Source organism: Labrus bergylta, chromosome 7 (assembly GCF_963930695.1).
Source record: "Labrus bergylta chromosome 7, fLabBer1.1, whole genome shotgun sequence".
Classification (NCBI taxonomy): domain Eukaryota; kingdom Metazoa; phylum Chordata; class Actinopteri; order Labriformes; family Labridae; genus Labrus; species Labrus bergylta.
Genome location: NC_089201.1, coordinates 9,611,219 through 9,627,768, shown reverse-complemented (window position 1 = coordinate 9,627,768; position 16,550 = coordinate 9,611,219). Strand labels below are relative to the sequence as shown.

The following is a 16,550-nucleotide window of genomic DNA, read 5'->3' as shown; positions in this document are numbered from 1 at the left end:
GGAAGGACTCTTTAACTCCACACTGATTGTTAAACTGAAATGCCTTTTTAAAAGATGGCATCATAACACCTTTCTGCAGTATCACAGTGTATTGTATCTTCATGAATCTGAATCTGTTGTGACAAGGGGTGTCACTGTTAGCTCGAGTGTATTGATATGAATCAATATCTCATCACTTGTTGTTTTATGCTCGTTTGTATGTTTGTTTTTTGCTAGTTGTTTTCTGTAGCACTTGCAATGTAAAGTGTTACAAATAAAGTGTTTTATTATAACTATTATTTTCACGTTTTGTGAAACTGCATACATTTTCAGAAATACTGTCGATAAATGGCCTGATCTTTTTGGGGCGCCAGTAGCTTAGTCTGTAGGGACTTGGGTTGGGAACCGGAGAGTCGCCACTGGTGTGGACCAATCTGGAAATTGGTCTAGTAGCTTGAGAGGTGCCAGTTCACTTCCTGAGCAATGCCGAGGTACCCTTGAGCAAGGCACCTAAATCCCCCAGCTCAGGAGAGGAACGCTCGCTGTGGGCAGCCCCCTCACTCTGACATCTCTCCATTAGTGCAGTCCATAGGATGCTGTGTGTGCATGTGTGTGCGTGTTATAAAGTCTGGATTACTTTTTGGTCAGCTTTATGATGGCTAAGATTCCAAATGTTTGATTTTCATTCACTTACCCTATTTCATTTTTTATATTATCAGAAGACAGATCACAGCTCTATGACATCCAGAACTTCAGAGAAACACTTTGACAAGCAGGTTTTGGAAAAAACATCAATTTTTATTTGACATGACTGTTCTTGTGCCCACTTTGTTTTTCTTTCTTTTTTCCTTTTTTTTTTTTTGAAAATCTCTTCTGCCAATGTCCAAGATAACAATGCTCATACAAATAAAATCAAAAGGTAAAACTCTCCAGATAACATAAAATTCATCTCAAAAACTAAAAAGGTACGAGGGAAAAAGAATCCTATGTTTTTGCAGGGAGGGGGGGAGGGTTGAAACCAAATAAAGAGATGCTACAACCGAGATGGCTCCTCCTGGGTTTGACAAGCTCAGGTCCATTAAGCAATGAGCTATGTGCAAAAGTCACATTTGCACTAGTGAGAAAAGGAAATCACAGCACAAAGCACAAATGTCAATTGACAGGAGGATGAATTACAGCCCATCTCAGGGTCAGATGCAATGGTTTAATTTAAGGCTGTAATCCAAACACGGCTGTCTGGCTGGAGATGAAGAGGTGGTTTAATGTGTACTTAGCACTATGACTCAAGCTTACCCAAACAAACCATCAAAAAGGATATTGTTACAAAATGGAGATCTTTTCTTCCTGGAGGTACAGTGTATCATGACTGAGTGCATGCTCTGGTGTCAAACACATGCCTGCACGTAAAGAGTTTCATTTCAAAAAGAAGCATTCGCTCTTGCCAATGAACTGATTCTTACAACATTGTTAAAAAGATTCAATCTTGTTGTTGTATCACTTCAAATTTGGAGTGAAACTCTTCAGTTTCTTACATCCTCATTACATTTTATCTCCAATGCTGAAGCCGTGATTTAATTTGAAACAGCCGGACAGCTTAGCTGAGATGAGGATGAGTATGAGATGATGATGCACAGAACAGTGGATAACCAACCATGAGCTGACCGGGGAGAGGACCGAGGGTAGGAGAGGAGAGAAGGCAGTTTGTGATCTTAAAGAGCAATCATCCACTTGTTTCTGATGATGCATTCGTGTGTGTATGATGTGTATCCAGTATATTTGCCTTATAATAATGAGTTGAAGAGTGAAAGGTCAATACCTCTCTCATATCTGTCAGCTCATTAAGAAGCTACAGCCAGCAGCAGTTCAGCTAATATTAGCATTAAGACGAGAAGGAAAGGGGAAACAGCTAGCCTGACTCTGACATGGAAAGAGTGGTTACCTACATTAGACCAAGACGGCCTCATATTTGCAATATGTGATGTTAACAACTATGGCAGGAACAGTGATTTTCTGGAGGGTCTGCTGGTTGCCTGGCAACAGTTTCATTTTTACATTTCGCTCTTTATACAAATAAACAAATAAGATTAACTTTCAAGTATCCATGGTCCAGAGTTACAGATTGTGTTTTCTCCGGACAGAGCAAGGCTTGATGTTTCACTGCTTCTTAAAGCTAAGCTAAGCTAACCGGCTGCGAGAGTAGTATAAATTCACCTTCCAGACATGAAAGTGGTATTGATCAAGTTTCTTAATGTGTGCAAAAATGAAAAATCTCAGAAGAAATATTTCACTGATGGATGTGATCTGTCAACCAAGTTATGAGCTCACACAAAAGCTTTGTTCAAATCAGGTATAAAGGGGCCCTGAAGCAGGTCTTCATGTCAGTGATGCACCAACAGCATGTGTATTGTGAGGACGTACGCCAATACACTCAGAAACTGATCTACAATCAAACTCTAAAGCTATTGTTGAGAGCCCAATAAGAAGCTGTTTAACCAATGACATCTTCAGATTTGTAAGAAGTCATTTTATAAAGCAGCATACGCAGTGTTGTGATGGTATGAGATCTGCGTGTGATGAGCCACTTAGTATTAGTGAGTTCCTGTGTTTTTCTTAAATTGACAAATAGTTCACATTAAGCTCTTGTTCCACTTTGAAAGTAAAATGAGTGTGCTCAGTTTGTGCCGTTCCCTTTCACCAAACATCTTCTTCATCCTGCCTCGTCCTCTCCCTCAGAGGTAGCAGCCCAACCCCAACACTCCCCGACCCCCTTCTCATCCCAACCCGTCCCACCCCACCCTGCCATAACCAGACCCTCAACCCTTCCAGTGGACCGTCGCACTCCTCTACTCCGTCTGAGCATCATAATTGGCTCCTCCCGCCTTCTTCAGCTCCTCACGAATGTAGTCTTCGTCCAGTTCCCTCTGGTCGCTCAACATGAACTCCTTGGCAAAATTCTGCACAGACAAAACACATGATGGTGTGAAGAGGATGTCTTGTGTTTGTGTATAATGCGCAACTTTCAGAGGGCCATGAAATCATCTTTTATTATGGCTATTTTGGACAAAGGCTGGCTGCATGGATCTCATAAGAAATGTGTTTGAACTCAACATAATAAAGGGCTGTTTGAGAACAGCTAAAAGAATGACAAAGTCTGAACAAAGCCTATTTATTCTGATTTTAAAGAACAGATGCCAGAATCTAAGTGGCTGATTTCTCTCTACAATATCATGTCTGAACATCTTTTGAACCACATTGTTTTTTAAGACATCCAGTCGTCATATATCAACGCTGCAATTCAATTGAAATCATGTTTCCATTTAATGAATGTACGTTCAATGTCTGATCTCCCTGTCACACTTTTTTTTTTAATCTATTAAAGACAACAGTATTTCGACTCTCACTCTCTTATAATATTTGCTGTTTAGAACAATTAATACAAGTTGTATATGATGGTCTTTTCACACTTGTTTCATTCTGCATCTTCTTCGGTCAATCTTTTATTTGTTGATAATGTTTGGCTCTTAAAGGGTTGGTTATCACTTTCCCACCATGTTTCTTCTTTATGTGATCTATGAGTGAATTGGTTTGTTGTTTTTTTTTAAAAGATGTTTGTCCCTGCATGCAGCATTGTGTTGCCATGCTGCCTCTGTAACCACCCACTTTCTCCCTGATGGGCCCATTACAGCTCTACTCCAACACTAATGATGACACCCATTACATTAATTGCTATGTTGTCCACACCGACTCTGACCTGCACAATCTCTTTCACTTTTGCCTTGTCAGTGCTGATCTTTGCACGCTGAAGACCACCGATGTTCTCTCCGATCCAGGTGATGAGGGTGAACTTTGCTCGTTTGCTCATGGCGTCTCCCATCATGATCCGGACGAAGCCGAACAGACGGGAATCATCTGATGGAAGAAATAAACAGACTGAGTACACAGATTGACACTTATAGAGCTCGGATTCTCTTTTGCAGAACATGTCATGCAGAAATCAAGGCTTCAAGTGAAACTCTCTTAAGTAGTAAACTAGAAAAAAGCTCTCAACACTATCTGAGCACATGTAGCAGATAGGGCTGGGTATTTCCCACAACCTCACGATATGATACGTATCATGATGCAGGTGCCACAAATATGTCCTTTAAATCCCATATCTGTAAGCTTTTATAATAACAATGTGTACATGGATTTCCTTGTCCAATCAGAACCTTATGAACTGTAACAGTAAATTGTTGTCTTAGTCAGTTGTGACACCAGGCAGGTACTAACTGACCTCCTGTCAAATGATGCTCATGTTTGATTTTTTTTATAAAAGGCAACAGACTGCACCTTTAACAAGATTACAGCAGCTCCAATTCACAACCCATGGTCATTCAACTTCCATAACTAATTCAGTAATCTATTGATCATAGTTACTAGACAGGATGTTAAAAATAATTGTTACATTATCCTCCAAAGTTTTGGAGATATTTGACATGAATTCATACATTGAAGTGGTTTAAATATCTCAAAGTGACGATAAGCAGATGCAGAGAGTCAGAAACATGTCGCCAGTAGATGCCAACCAAGACGGAAAACATCACCTGGAAATTTACAGTCTATGTAATAGTTTACAAGAGTCTACTGTCAACATGAAAACAGTGAAGCCTAGAACCTTCTTATGGTTTCAAGTCAGATCATTATGAGACTAAGGGTTTTAGTCATCTGATGTTTGGAAGATGTCGGAGAAATAAGCCGAGCTAAAGATAGCTGCAGCTCATCTCATCTCCTGACAACCTGAGTCTGCTGAAGGAGATACACTGATTATTTATATGGATCTGCTCTACTCACATATAATCACATAAAAACCAATATCATTATTAAAAAGACACTGTGACCACAGCCAAAGTGTCTGGTGTATCATTTACTGTCTAAGAACTCAGTTGTGTGTCTATGTGCTGTGTGAGAGACAGTTCTAAAGAAAAGTGCTGAGGAAGTTCAACTAAATACAAAGTTCTGCTTTTGTTCAGCAGTCTTTCAATTCGCGTGTGCGCGCACGCTCTGAGGAAATATTCAGGTCAACAGACTAAATGAGTCAAATGTTTTGTGAGGCCTGCAGTAGTTATGTGTCACAGACGTCCCAGAGAACACGCAGATATCTCTCAGGTGATCCACAACACAACAGACTGTAAATAATATCTAAAGACAAACATTCAATCTGATGCTTTGATTTGTCCCCTGAATCTTAACAGTGTTCACTTAAACCTTCTTTTGATATTTGGAAACAAACAGATAAACATGTTGGAACTGCAATGGAATCTTCCATTAGCCTCAGTTTTAAGGTTTTGATTTGATTCCAACGTATTAGAGAAGTTTTAGTTCTTTATTTATCACTTGTTGTTTTTAAATGGTAGTTTTTCTTTGCCTATGTAAAGTACTTTAAAGTAGGGGTTGGCTTTATGGAAAAATATAAAATGACATTCTGGCTGCTAGCTGGAGATATAATCCACTGTTTAAAACAATACATAGTGGTTAGTACCTGCGCCCCATGTACGGAGGCTGTGGACCTCAGAGCGGGCGGCCTGGGTTTGAATCTGACCTGTGCCTCTATTCCTGCATGTCATTCCCAAATCTCTCTCTCTCTCTCTCCCTGATTTCTGACTCTATCCACTGTCCTGTCTCTAGAATAAAGGAATAAAATGCTTCAAAATAAACCTTTAAAGGAGGAAACCCCCCCCCTCCTCCCAACATGTAATTGGCCAACCCAGGATGCCAATCAATGTTCTAAATTATGATTGGTTATCTTAATTATTTGTACCTGACCTTAAGTGCATACCCAAACATTGGGCTTTTTTTACAAGAGATTGCTTATAATAAAAAGATGTAAGGTTTTTAATGCACCTCTTTTAGGTACTGTTAGATTTAAAATGTATAAACATAGTGAAATCAGAACAATCGCTCAAACAGTCTTTGTTTACATTTCTTTACTGACAAAGATTTGCAACACGTTACATGTGTTAAAAGAAAGCTGGATGGGAGGATTTTTTTCTTCAGAAAGTTCTACTTACTAATGTAAAAGATCAAATAAGCAGATAGATTAGAGGTCCTGCTTCATCCTCACCAAAGTCTACACAAATGAGAAGTTCCACACAGGAGGAGCTTTAAAGCAGATTTCAGAAACACAGGACAAGCTGTAGAAAATCCCTTATGTGCAAGCACCTAATAAGAGTGTACTTAGGTGGGGAATGTGGACACAGAGGGGTTTTCAAGTGGGCACCCACTATTCAGATATTAGTGCACACAGCTATTATCAATGTGCAAACAAATACTTCATGATGCCACCCCTGCAGAAATCAGTGCCCCTTTGATCACAACAGTCGATGAAGTCTGGACTCAGCAGCCCGTCAGCAGTTTAAAGCACCAAAGTGACAGAAAGCTGCAGAGGACAAACTAACAGAGCTCATGGGACTTTGTTTATTCAGGGATTACTTTTTTAAAGGTTTTTTTTTTTTAAACTGTAGACATTTGAGTATTTTATTTAGATTTAAAGTGAAGTTAAGGTAACTGGAGTTGTTTCATCATTTGGATTTGTTTAAGATGTAAAAAGGAGATGTATGATGAATCAAGGAAGTTTACACATTACGTTTCACAACTTTGAATATTACACAAATTAACCAGAATCAGTTCCAGTTTACTTCTAAGACAAACATATCCTAAAGTTTGACATTTAACTCCTATTTCCCCTCACCACTTTTCTACAAATGACACTCCTGCTGTGTTGTCTGCTCTAGCTGCAGGCCGTATGTGTCATTATGTAACAATAACATGAGCAGATTGGAGTTCATCTGTGTCTTCCAGATGTTCCTGCCTCTGTGTGACTGACAGAAATGCAGTTTGCTCTGACAGAGAGATCCCTGACACTCATTATGTTTAGTATCTAGAACAAAACCTTTATGTGAATGACGGATGAGCTGTAAAAGCATTTGACTCCATCAACAACACACTGTCCAAAAGTCAGTTCTTCTGCATTAGTGCTGCAATGCACCACTGACTGACAGACACCCTGCCAAAAAGAACTAAGAGAACGTGAGAGAAGACACCAAAGAAATGGACTTCTTATTGAGCACACTAACCCTGATGAGCACTATGAACACCATCTTAATCTGAGACTGTGTGTTGAGAATCACACACACACACACACACACACACACACACACACACACACACACACACACACACACACACACACACACACACACTTAAACACAGCCATATAAGACATTGGAGCTTTTAATCTGTTGTGTATGTTGTAATTTCCTCCTGCAATGATTGTTTGGCTTCAGAGACAGATGAAATAAGAACGGTCACAATCGAAGAGGCAGAGTAATCCTGAATTTAAGTAAAGCTCTCAAAACATTGCATCCTGAGGGTAAACACCCGCACATCTTTCAAAGTCCACACCCTGGTCTGAAACACAGGGTTTCAAGTGACAGCTGCAGAGTGAGAGATAACATCAGCAGAGATGCTTCTGCATCTTTTGGAAGGTTCCCACCAGAGACTGATATGACAGTACTGCACACGATGAGGAACCTGATATTCACGTGAATATCAACGTGACAAAAAGTGGTTTTATTCAAATGAAGCCACCGTTCTAATGAACACAAAAACACTGCATGGAGAAATGCCAATGAGACAGAGGTGCCAGACAATGTCAGAACACATTGGTGATGACAAATGACAACTTTAAATATTGTTTTACTCCTCATAAGATTTTTTTTTTTTTTTTTATTAAATACTTCAATCTTACATCGAGTTATTTTCTCCGGGTATTGGGGAAATGTTCGGATCGGCTCGAGAGCTCCAAAAAATACTTCAATGACTTGGACAAAATTATAATGCAGATCCCGCTACACTTTTGAACTGGGACCTTATTTTGAACAGTTTTATTTTTTGTTAAATACAGAATATTTGACACTCGTGATGAGGTTTGTAAGAAAATGTCAAGAGACGAATTCATTGCAATAATATGTGTTTTGGTGAACTATTGATCCACCCCTAATTAGTAGCTCTCAACAAAATATTGCACAATGGTCACAACTCTTTTTATGTGTTAAAACATCTGACTACTCCTGAGCAGTGCAGTAACTTATCTTCAGCTATTTAACACCTTCACTATCGCAACAGCATACACAGAAACAGAAAACAGTCATACACTCATACAGATAGCATAAACACAAGGAAGGCTATTCTGAATGAAACCAAAGTCACAAGAGCGCAAAGTTTACATATTGCCTTGTCATAACAATTTCACTAAATATTGTATAGTAACTAGGGTTGGAAATCTTTGCGTGTCTCACGATTCGATTCAATTTGGATTCTTGGGGTCATGATTCGATTCATAATCTATTTTTGATTCAAAACAATTCAGGATTCATGGATCCATGGATTCAACGTCTATTTTTGAATGAGTACATAGGCCTACATCAGGATCTACTCCAGTCATCTGTGAGACTGACTGATTGCTGCCCCCATTGGTATTCTCCCCTTAGCAGGGAGTGACTGCTTAGCCAAAATAGTCGATTTTTGAAAGTTATGAATCAATTTAAAAATCTCAGAAGATAAGAATCTCGATTTTTACATAAAACAATTTTTCCCCACCTCTATTAGTAACACATTTGCATCACTTCTGTCCTTGATTAACAATGAATGACTTTGTAGATCTAGTATTTTTATGCGGAAACATTTATTCCCAAAATACAGATAGACCCTAAACAACAAAAAATAACTTTACTATTTCACATTAGTTATTAGAATAAATCCTGAAAGCTCTGAAGGTGGTCACAAGCTAATGTCAACGGTCAAACTGTTAAAAGGTTGTTTGACTTTACAAAACTGCATTGGCAGTTTTTACAGTGCATGGTATTATCTTTATGTACCTGTTAAAGCAGCTGATAAAGACACTGCTGTCAGATCAAAGCGTCCACACATGAACAGAAGCAACTACTGTAAGGAGTCTTATGAGCGTGGTAATAAGGGCATCGATAGTTTCAACACCTCGCCTTGTTAATTATTCTGTGAACGTCAAGGTGAATTACATTCCTTTGTCTTATTTGTCATTGTCCTTGATTGAGATGCCAGGGAGGAACAAAGACAGCACACCCCGACCTGCACCTCGCCCTCACCCCCACACTTCCTCCCTCTGCCAGATTCTTCCTGGTTTGTCTTCCCTTTAAAGTCATGCTGACTCTGCAGGCGGCCACCCTGCAGAGAAAACTGCACTGAAACTACGACAAATGATGAGACAGCAAAAAAAGGACTCTTTGAGAGAGATGTTGTTCTGTATAAATTGACTTCGTTTCTGATGACACATTATCTTCTTGTATTCCCTCCCTCAGAACACACTCGGTCCCTCTGCGACACCAGAGCAGTCTCCTCGGAGTGGTCGGGCGGATTTGGCGAAAAGCGGTAAACGAGATGACCAAATCCAAACATGTTTATTCACCTATCACATGATTTTAAGTTTGTGTGGTTCCAAAAACTATGAATCCACATGTGTGGATGAACTTCCATGATTTTCACTATCCCTCTTATATTCTAACTTATTTAAAAACTTTACAACAATTTAAATAGGCCTTAAAATATGGAGTTCAATGGGGTTATTGGTAAAGTATTTTTTATATTTTTTTCTATACATGAATGGTGTTTTGAACTGACTGAATACTTTCTCCTTCAGTTATTTTTTACCCTGCAGACATCTGAAGCAGGACACATATGTCAACGGATCTTTGTCCACTGTTTCCCTGATGAGTATCACATGCAAATGATACCACACAGCTCGAAAATAATACATACACACACAAACTTTACATGAGTCAACTGTAACAATCAAAGTATTCAGCCTGCTGCAGTGAGAGATATCAGATGAAGATGGAAATAGATCTTCAGAGGTTCGTCTTTCATATTGAAACACACTAGCTGCAAAGGACTCATGCATGAATATAAACAGCCTCACAAAAATACATTTTGTATTCTTTTTATTATTATTTTTCTTATCACCTAAAATAAATAAAGTTAGCACCTGGTTTCAGTTTAGGCTGCTGTGTGTTCATATCATTCCACTATGCAACACTTAAGCCCCTTTTTCCACCAAGCGGTGCCGTTTGGTACAGTTCTGAACTTGCTTGCGTTTCCACAGCCAACCGTAACCATATTTGGTAAGCAGAGTGTAAGCCATATGAAAATAGCCGCGTCAGCCATGTAATAGTGTGACATTATAGCAGCCCAACACAGTGTAGGCCTCTATTAATGTAGTTAAACGTTCAAGAAGAACAGGGATACAGTAAACAAGGGACCCTTTAGGGTTGGATCAGTACCCTTGGCATCCTGACAGAAGGGTACCAAAAAGGCAGGACGGTACGGATCCCTTATTTTGGTACCATTCCCAACTTCTGACAGGTGGAAATGCCAATAAATGGGTACCGTACCAAACTGAACAGAACCAGACTTCTTGGTGGAAACGGAGCAACAGGATATTCTGGGGGGATTGTTTCCTCAGTTGTTAAGCTTTTGTTGTCATGAATCAGCTGATTTAGTGTAGTGATGTGGCTGATGAAAAGTGTATTCATTTAATAAGCATCACCTGATCCCTCTGATCTGTATTCACTTCTACCAAAACACTTTGCGATACTGTGAAAGAATGAAGAGTCCAAAAAATTTTACAGTCACGAGGAAAAGGGACTTAGAAACAAGTTTTTATGGTTCATTTGTTGACATGTTTTAAAATCATAAATAGACATCTTTTGGCGTCACCAAATGAAAATGAGAAAGATTCATCCTCTATGATAAAATATGAACAGTGATATGAACGATTTGCTGTGGTTTCATAGCATGAAAGAATCCATGAAAGAATCCAAAGAATGCGCACGCCCCAAATATATACGTCATGATGCAGATTTGTAAAGTCTAAATGTATTCTTTGTCCTGTTGGTCTGCAAGATAAGAAACACACAAACAACATTTAAAATGCAAAAGTTTGAATGAATTTTGGTTGGACATTTTCTGAAGCTATGTCAGGATGTCAGGAGTTTCTCAATGCTGTAATCTGAGTAAATGTTTTCTTGTAACTGTAAAGTACCTTTTTTTCTGTTTCATAATGACATCATCCCATTACATGTGTTCTGTTATTCCCCAAACCTGAATGCAATGCTTACAAGAGCCCACCACCCATAAAAGTTACAAGGGATCCAAAAGATTCTCAAGATTCTTTAACTGAGCCAAACGTATTCTAAAACTCATTCCAGTTTGACGGTTAAGTGGCTCGATTGAATACTTCGGTTGGGGTACCACCGTAACAAAACCTTCAATATGGCGCCGCAGTGATGTCATTGACAAAAATATCACATGTCTGACAAAGACTGATTGGCTTTTGGGACACAGTTTTGTAGAAAGTTAAAAAAAAATTCAACGTGCACAGTAACACAGCTGACATGTCATTCTGCACACAGTTTTGTCTTATGGCACATTTGCATTGACTTTGCGTGCACTTGCATTGCCTTGCTCTTGGTCTTAAAACACCTTTAGAGTAAGGTGACAAAACATACCAGAAACTATCTCACATCCCCATTCATGCAGCCTGAGTGAATAAAACTGAGATCTTAAAGATTTCAACTTTAAAACATAAAGAACACATTCTAAAAGAGGGATATTTAGGACTGAATTTGGCTGTAACTCAAGTACTAGTGACCTATAATTAATTATTTATGAAATAGACTAAATTAGTTTTTTTTTGCTGCTATATTTTGGTAGAAAACCAAATGTAAAGGTTCTGTTAACAAAATGTATAGTGTAACTAAATAAAATATATGGAACAATGCCGTCTCATGTACAGTTTCATCTCTTTGCATAGATCCAGGATGTGCATTTTTACTTCCTGGTTAAGTTGAAGATTACCACTTAAAAGCAGCCCTCCTCCTCAAGCCTCACTAGATGATCAGTCTGTGTCAGCTCCTCCTACACTCACAGTTACAACTTCACTGCTAAATAAGGAAAACAAGCCTGCAGACAGGATGATGTCTGATGTGTCATCTCTGTGCAGGAACCAATGGCAGAGACACCAGCTGAAGCGTTGCAAAGCACAGAGTGATGAATGTGTTATTTCAACATTTCACAGGAATGTGAGCTCTGTAATATCAGGAAGAGAAACACGGAGCAAAGCCCTGAGGCAGCCAGGTTTAAAGAGACTCAGCCACACCCAACATCTGAGCTGATGCTATACTCCAGAGGACACAGGCGCAAGGGGAACTTAGATCAGAGAGCACTATTTCTTATTTTCACTCACTGAAAATCAGTCACTGAAAGTCTCTACTTGACTTTTCTTTTCTTCTTTCTTCAAACCTTTGTTCAACTATGAACTTTTTAAATCAGAGGCGTGTAGATGTGGTCGGATTAATTGAAGGCGTGACAGCTGAAAACTGTACCAACTAGTTGAAGAACAATAACTTGTGTCTCAAACAGTCTTCCATATCTTACAATTAACATTGAGGGATAAAAGTTGCAGTGATGAACAAAAGACTGACCTTAACTGCGTCGCCCTGTTCCATTGAGGCACAGGATATTGAAGAACAGGTTATGCAATGCAATGCATACAGTGTTAAGTGCTTCGAGAGTGTAGTTACAGGGCCTAAGGCCAACGGGTGACAGCACACAGAGTCTTAAAAGATTAGTGTCCTGCCAAGTCAAGCTGTGTGGTATATAGGCTGTTACAGGCCAAACACATGCCACATAATGTAGAGCAAGAGAAGTTTCAGCCACACACTACACTGCTGTGTTTGAGAATAGAAATTACCTGTGCACATCTTCTTGAAGTCATCATACTCAGTCCCTTGTCCCGCAGGCACGATCTTAAAGCCTTCATATGTGAACGCAGCCCTGGAGGATGCAGAATAGAGTGTGCAGTTATTACCAGTCCATGCATTATTTAGTCTCAATGATCTGTTGATTCACAGCCTTATGTGCGCATCCGACCCTTTCTTTGTTATTCTTTTTTTTTCTTTTTTTTTTTTTTACAAACTGGAGCAATGCACAAAATGCCTAAGACGCCCATGCAAGGTGGCAGCTGTGTGTAAGCCATGTGTTAATGTCACTACTATCACGTTATCCTCTATGAATACAGGACAAAGGAAATTACTTCTGCCCTGCTGGGCCTGATAACTGTACCGTGTGTGACCGCTGTTCAGTCGGAATACGGATCAGCCAGAACAGGGCAGTGTAAGCTGCATGCGTAACACACCAAACACACGCTCTGGAATCGGGGTTTTGTGCATTTAGAGTTAAACAATCCACGAATGTGTAGGCAGCTGGTAAAACCCCCCCGATGGGCCGCTCCAGCGCGTATACGGATTAAGACGGTGGAACTACTTTTACAAATCTAGATATTTAAGGTTATCCTAGCTAAATGCAAATTTCCCCGTGACGTAAAATGCAGCTGGTTGCTTTAAATATTTACTTGGGAATCGATCTGTCATTCGGCATATATTGAGTTAGCTAAACTGGGCGTATTCGAGTAAAATCCTAACTTTTATGAAAGGTCCGTTTCTCATCTTCGCAGCGCAGCGCAGCGCAGTGGGCGTTAACGCTGAACATTTATTACAATTAAACAGATATTAGATGGAAACCCAGATTAGTCTGAGTGTTGTTTTATAACCGAAGTAAATATTTCACCATTCAGATGATGTCATGGGTTAGCATGCCACGTACGACTCGTTTTCTTTTGTTTAATGAGAGTCGATATTAAATAGTCCCATTCCCTGAAGGGAGTATGGATAACTCCCCTTGTCCGCACACTCACCACATGGTGTCCGTATTATCGTCTCTCACTTCGTTGTAAGCCTCTCTGCAACCTTCCTTATCGATTGTGGTCATTTTTTCGGTTGGATAGAGGTCAGATGCGGTGAAGACAACGTTGTTTTCAGTCCAAATCAGGGTGGGCTTGCTCCACAGTAATAAATCAGATGACTATAATGCAGTTGATGTTACATATAAGAGAGCTTGTAAATGATAACAATAGGCTTCAATCCAAAATCACAACCACCAGACTGCAACAACTGAACCGGTCGGCTTTGCAGAAAAAGACAGCTCTGTTCATTTCCTGTATTTCTCCACTTTATGAGCGTTGGTGACGTTAGTCGATCAGGTTGCCAGCAGACAGACAGAGAAGTCCCCCAGACGCTGGATTCACCTTCTTCTCCTGTGAATGACCAATGAAAGAAAGCCAGTGTCAAGGCAGCTACAACATACAATGTCTTATTCCGGTACGAGCTTTCAAATAAAGTAAAACGCATAGAAGCCATTGAAATGAATGAATAAACTCTATCCAAGCTATTGTGATATTATTTCCTTCACAAGAAGCACATGTGTTTAAATAAGACCTAATAATATCATAACAAGGGCAGCACTTAACTTTAGGGATAATAAATATGACATTTAATTGATGTATAACTAATGCATGGCTCGTTATTATTTTTAAATGGCCAGCAAAGGAAATTAAAAAAAATACATCCTGCATAAAATCATTATGAGTCATGCATTAGTTGGGAATTACTTTTTACATTTGTTGTAAAGTGATAGGGTCTAATAAATGGGGAGTACTGACAGAAAATAGGCCTACTTGTATTTCTGATGTCATCACCATGTGTGAGTGTGGTGATGACACTAATAATATCATGGTCCTGCAACAATACGTATTTTCTATAGACAAAGTTCTTTTAGTTACCATGTAAAATATTTATTTGTTTTATGTTGTTCTGTATTGCTATTTGAAATATATTTGAGTCTTTAAGGAAAGAAGACAGCTGTTAAAGAATATTTTTTTACATAATCATGAACAATGATCATCAAGCTTCATTCATTACAGATATGAGATCTAACTACATTTTTTTCTACTTGCTACTTTCCACCACAAAATTCATTTTCCAGCCTTACCACACCAGAGAAGAAGACAGTTGGGTACAAACAAGAATATCACACTCATTTAAAAATGTATCTGTAATAATATCAGGTAATATAGACTCTTAAACACAATTGGGCTATAAAAAGTATTACATATCTTTTTTGACAGTAAAAAAAAAAAAAAAAAGGTGGACATGTGCATTGGTGTCCAATGAGCAAACATATGACTTCACTGTGATCAGGACATGTCCAAAATATAAACATTAATGTTTAAGGCATGGAAAAGAAAATGCAAAAGGATGGATAGGCCTACATTCAGATGTCAGTTTTAAGAAACAGAAAAAGGCCAGGAGAGGAAACATTGAGAAAGCTCTCATGAATGGGGAATCTCAGGGTATTCATCAATGTTAGAAAAAACATTTTTAGAAGGCACTGTTTTATTTTGAAGCCTAAACACTCCATTTCCGGTTTTACGTTTGTTTATTTTGTCAATGACAAAGCTCATTGGGCGGTATTAAAATCTTGTTCTTTCAATAAATCCATTTCACTTCAATTTCCTTTAAAATAATCAATTATTAATCCAAATATTCTGAACAAATAAGAACAATAAGGCCTTCCTATAGGCCTAAGCACCCTGCAGTTATATAGGCCAAGCTAATAGGCAAACGTTTTTAAACCCTGCCGTAATATGCTGTTGAATGACAACATAAGTAGTAATGTTCGGTCAACACAACACTTGTGTAGTTAATAAACATAAATATAGAGTTAAAGACAAGAAATATAAGCTATGTAGTACGGGGGCGGGGCTGAATGTGTGGACTAAGTGATGAAGAAGAAGTGGGCAGTGGGGAATCAGCAGCAGGCAGATAGCTCAGCAGGGGTCAGGGGTCACTTAGCCCACCAGCTCTAGCAGCTCTCTGGTCAGCTCACTCACTGACACTGATCACTGATGAAGTCTTCTCTGGAGGATCAACACATGCCGGTCTGAGCTCCTGCTCACCGTTTTGTCGAGTGGTATCCAGGGATACAGCATCCCCACGCCCCCTGCTGGTCATCCAGCAACACAGCACAAGTACCAATGTGATACACAATCCGGTTTACAGATTAATAGGGAGCAGTGAATTTAGGACATACAATTGTTTGGCCATCTTCCTATAATACATGTTTGATTGCGCAAATGCATTCAAGTCGTTCAAAGCTCGTTATACAGAGGTAATTTCATTAGAGAAAGATTTCTCCAATTATTCTTTTTAGATTTGGGGTTTTTCAACAGAAGAAGAAAAAGTTTAATTATCAGGCAGATTCTTTGAAGTTAAAAACATTTTTATTGTGTTACACAACATTTATCTTTAGCACACGTGCAGATACAGCCTTTGTCTGTATTATTAAAAAAAGTAGTAAGGTAGGGAAGGAACTCTTTCCATCTCTGAGGGCACTGTTGACTTAGATCTGGGCCTGATACAGATTCTTTATTTGTAGCCTTTATGTTCCACTACATTACCGTACTTTTTCTCTTTAGGGAAGTGTGGCTGTGAGTTTGTAATTCCTGTTGTTCAACATCCACTCTGTTTATGAAGCAGAGGCATGTTTTCAATTTGTTTGCACACACGACTCTGTTGGAACAATGTCTTTAGTGCCATGATTTA

At 39.1% G+C, this 16,550-nt stretch overlaps 1 protein-coding gene across 1 annotated transcript; it reads right to left on the bottom strand.

Moving 5' to 3' along the window:
* Positions 1-756: 756 nt before the first annotated feature.
* Positions 757-14,208, bottom strand: cotl1 (coactosin-like F-actin binding protein 1). Its single transcript, XM_020642021.3, has 4 exons — positions 13,805-14,208; positions 12,803-12,885; positions 3,731-3,888; positions 757-2,933 (listed from the first exon to the last, which is right to left on the bottom strand). Exons 1-4 carry the CDS (start codon positions 13,876-13,878, stop codon positions 2,823-2,825), a joined length of 426 nt encoding a protein of 141 aa, XP_020497677.1. The 5' UTR covers positions 13,879-14,208; the 3' UTR covers positions 757-2,822.
* Positions 14,209-16,550: the final 2,342 nt, after the last annotated feature.

Excerpts from the sequence above, each read along its gene's own strand:
- cotl1 (XM_020642021.3), bottom strand. The coding sequence starts at position 13,878 with ATGACCACAATCGATAAGGAAGGTTGCAGAGAGGCTTACAACGAAGTG. Across the intron at positions 12,886-13,804 it reads GATAATACGGACACCATGTG|GGCTGCGTTCACATATGAAG; the intron begins GTGAGTGTGCGG and ends TGCATCCTCCAG. Across the intron at positions 2,934-3,730 it reads AAGTGAAAGAGATTGTGCAG|AATTTTGCCAAGGAGTTCAT; the intron begins GTCAGAGTCGGT and ends TTGTCTGTGCAG.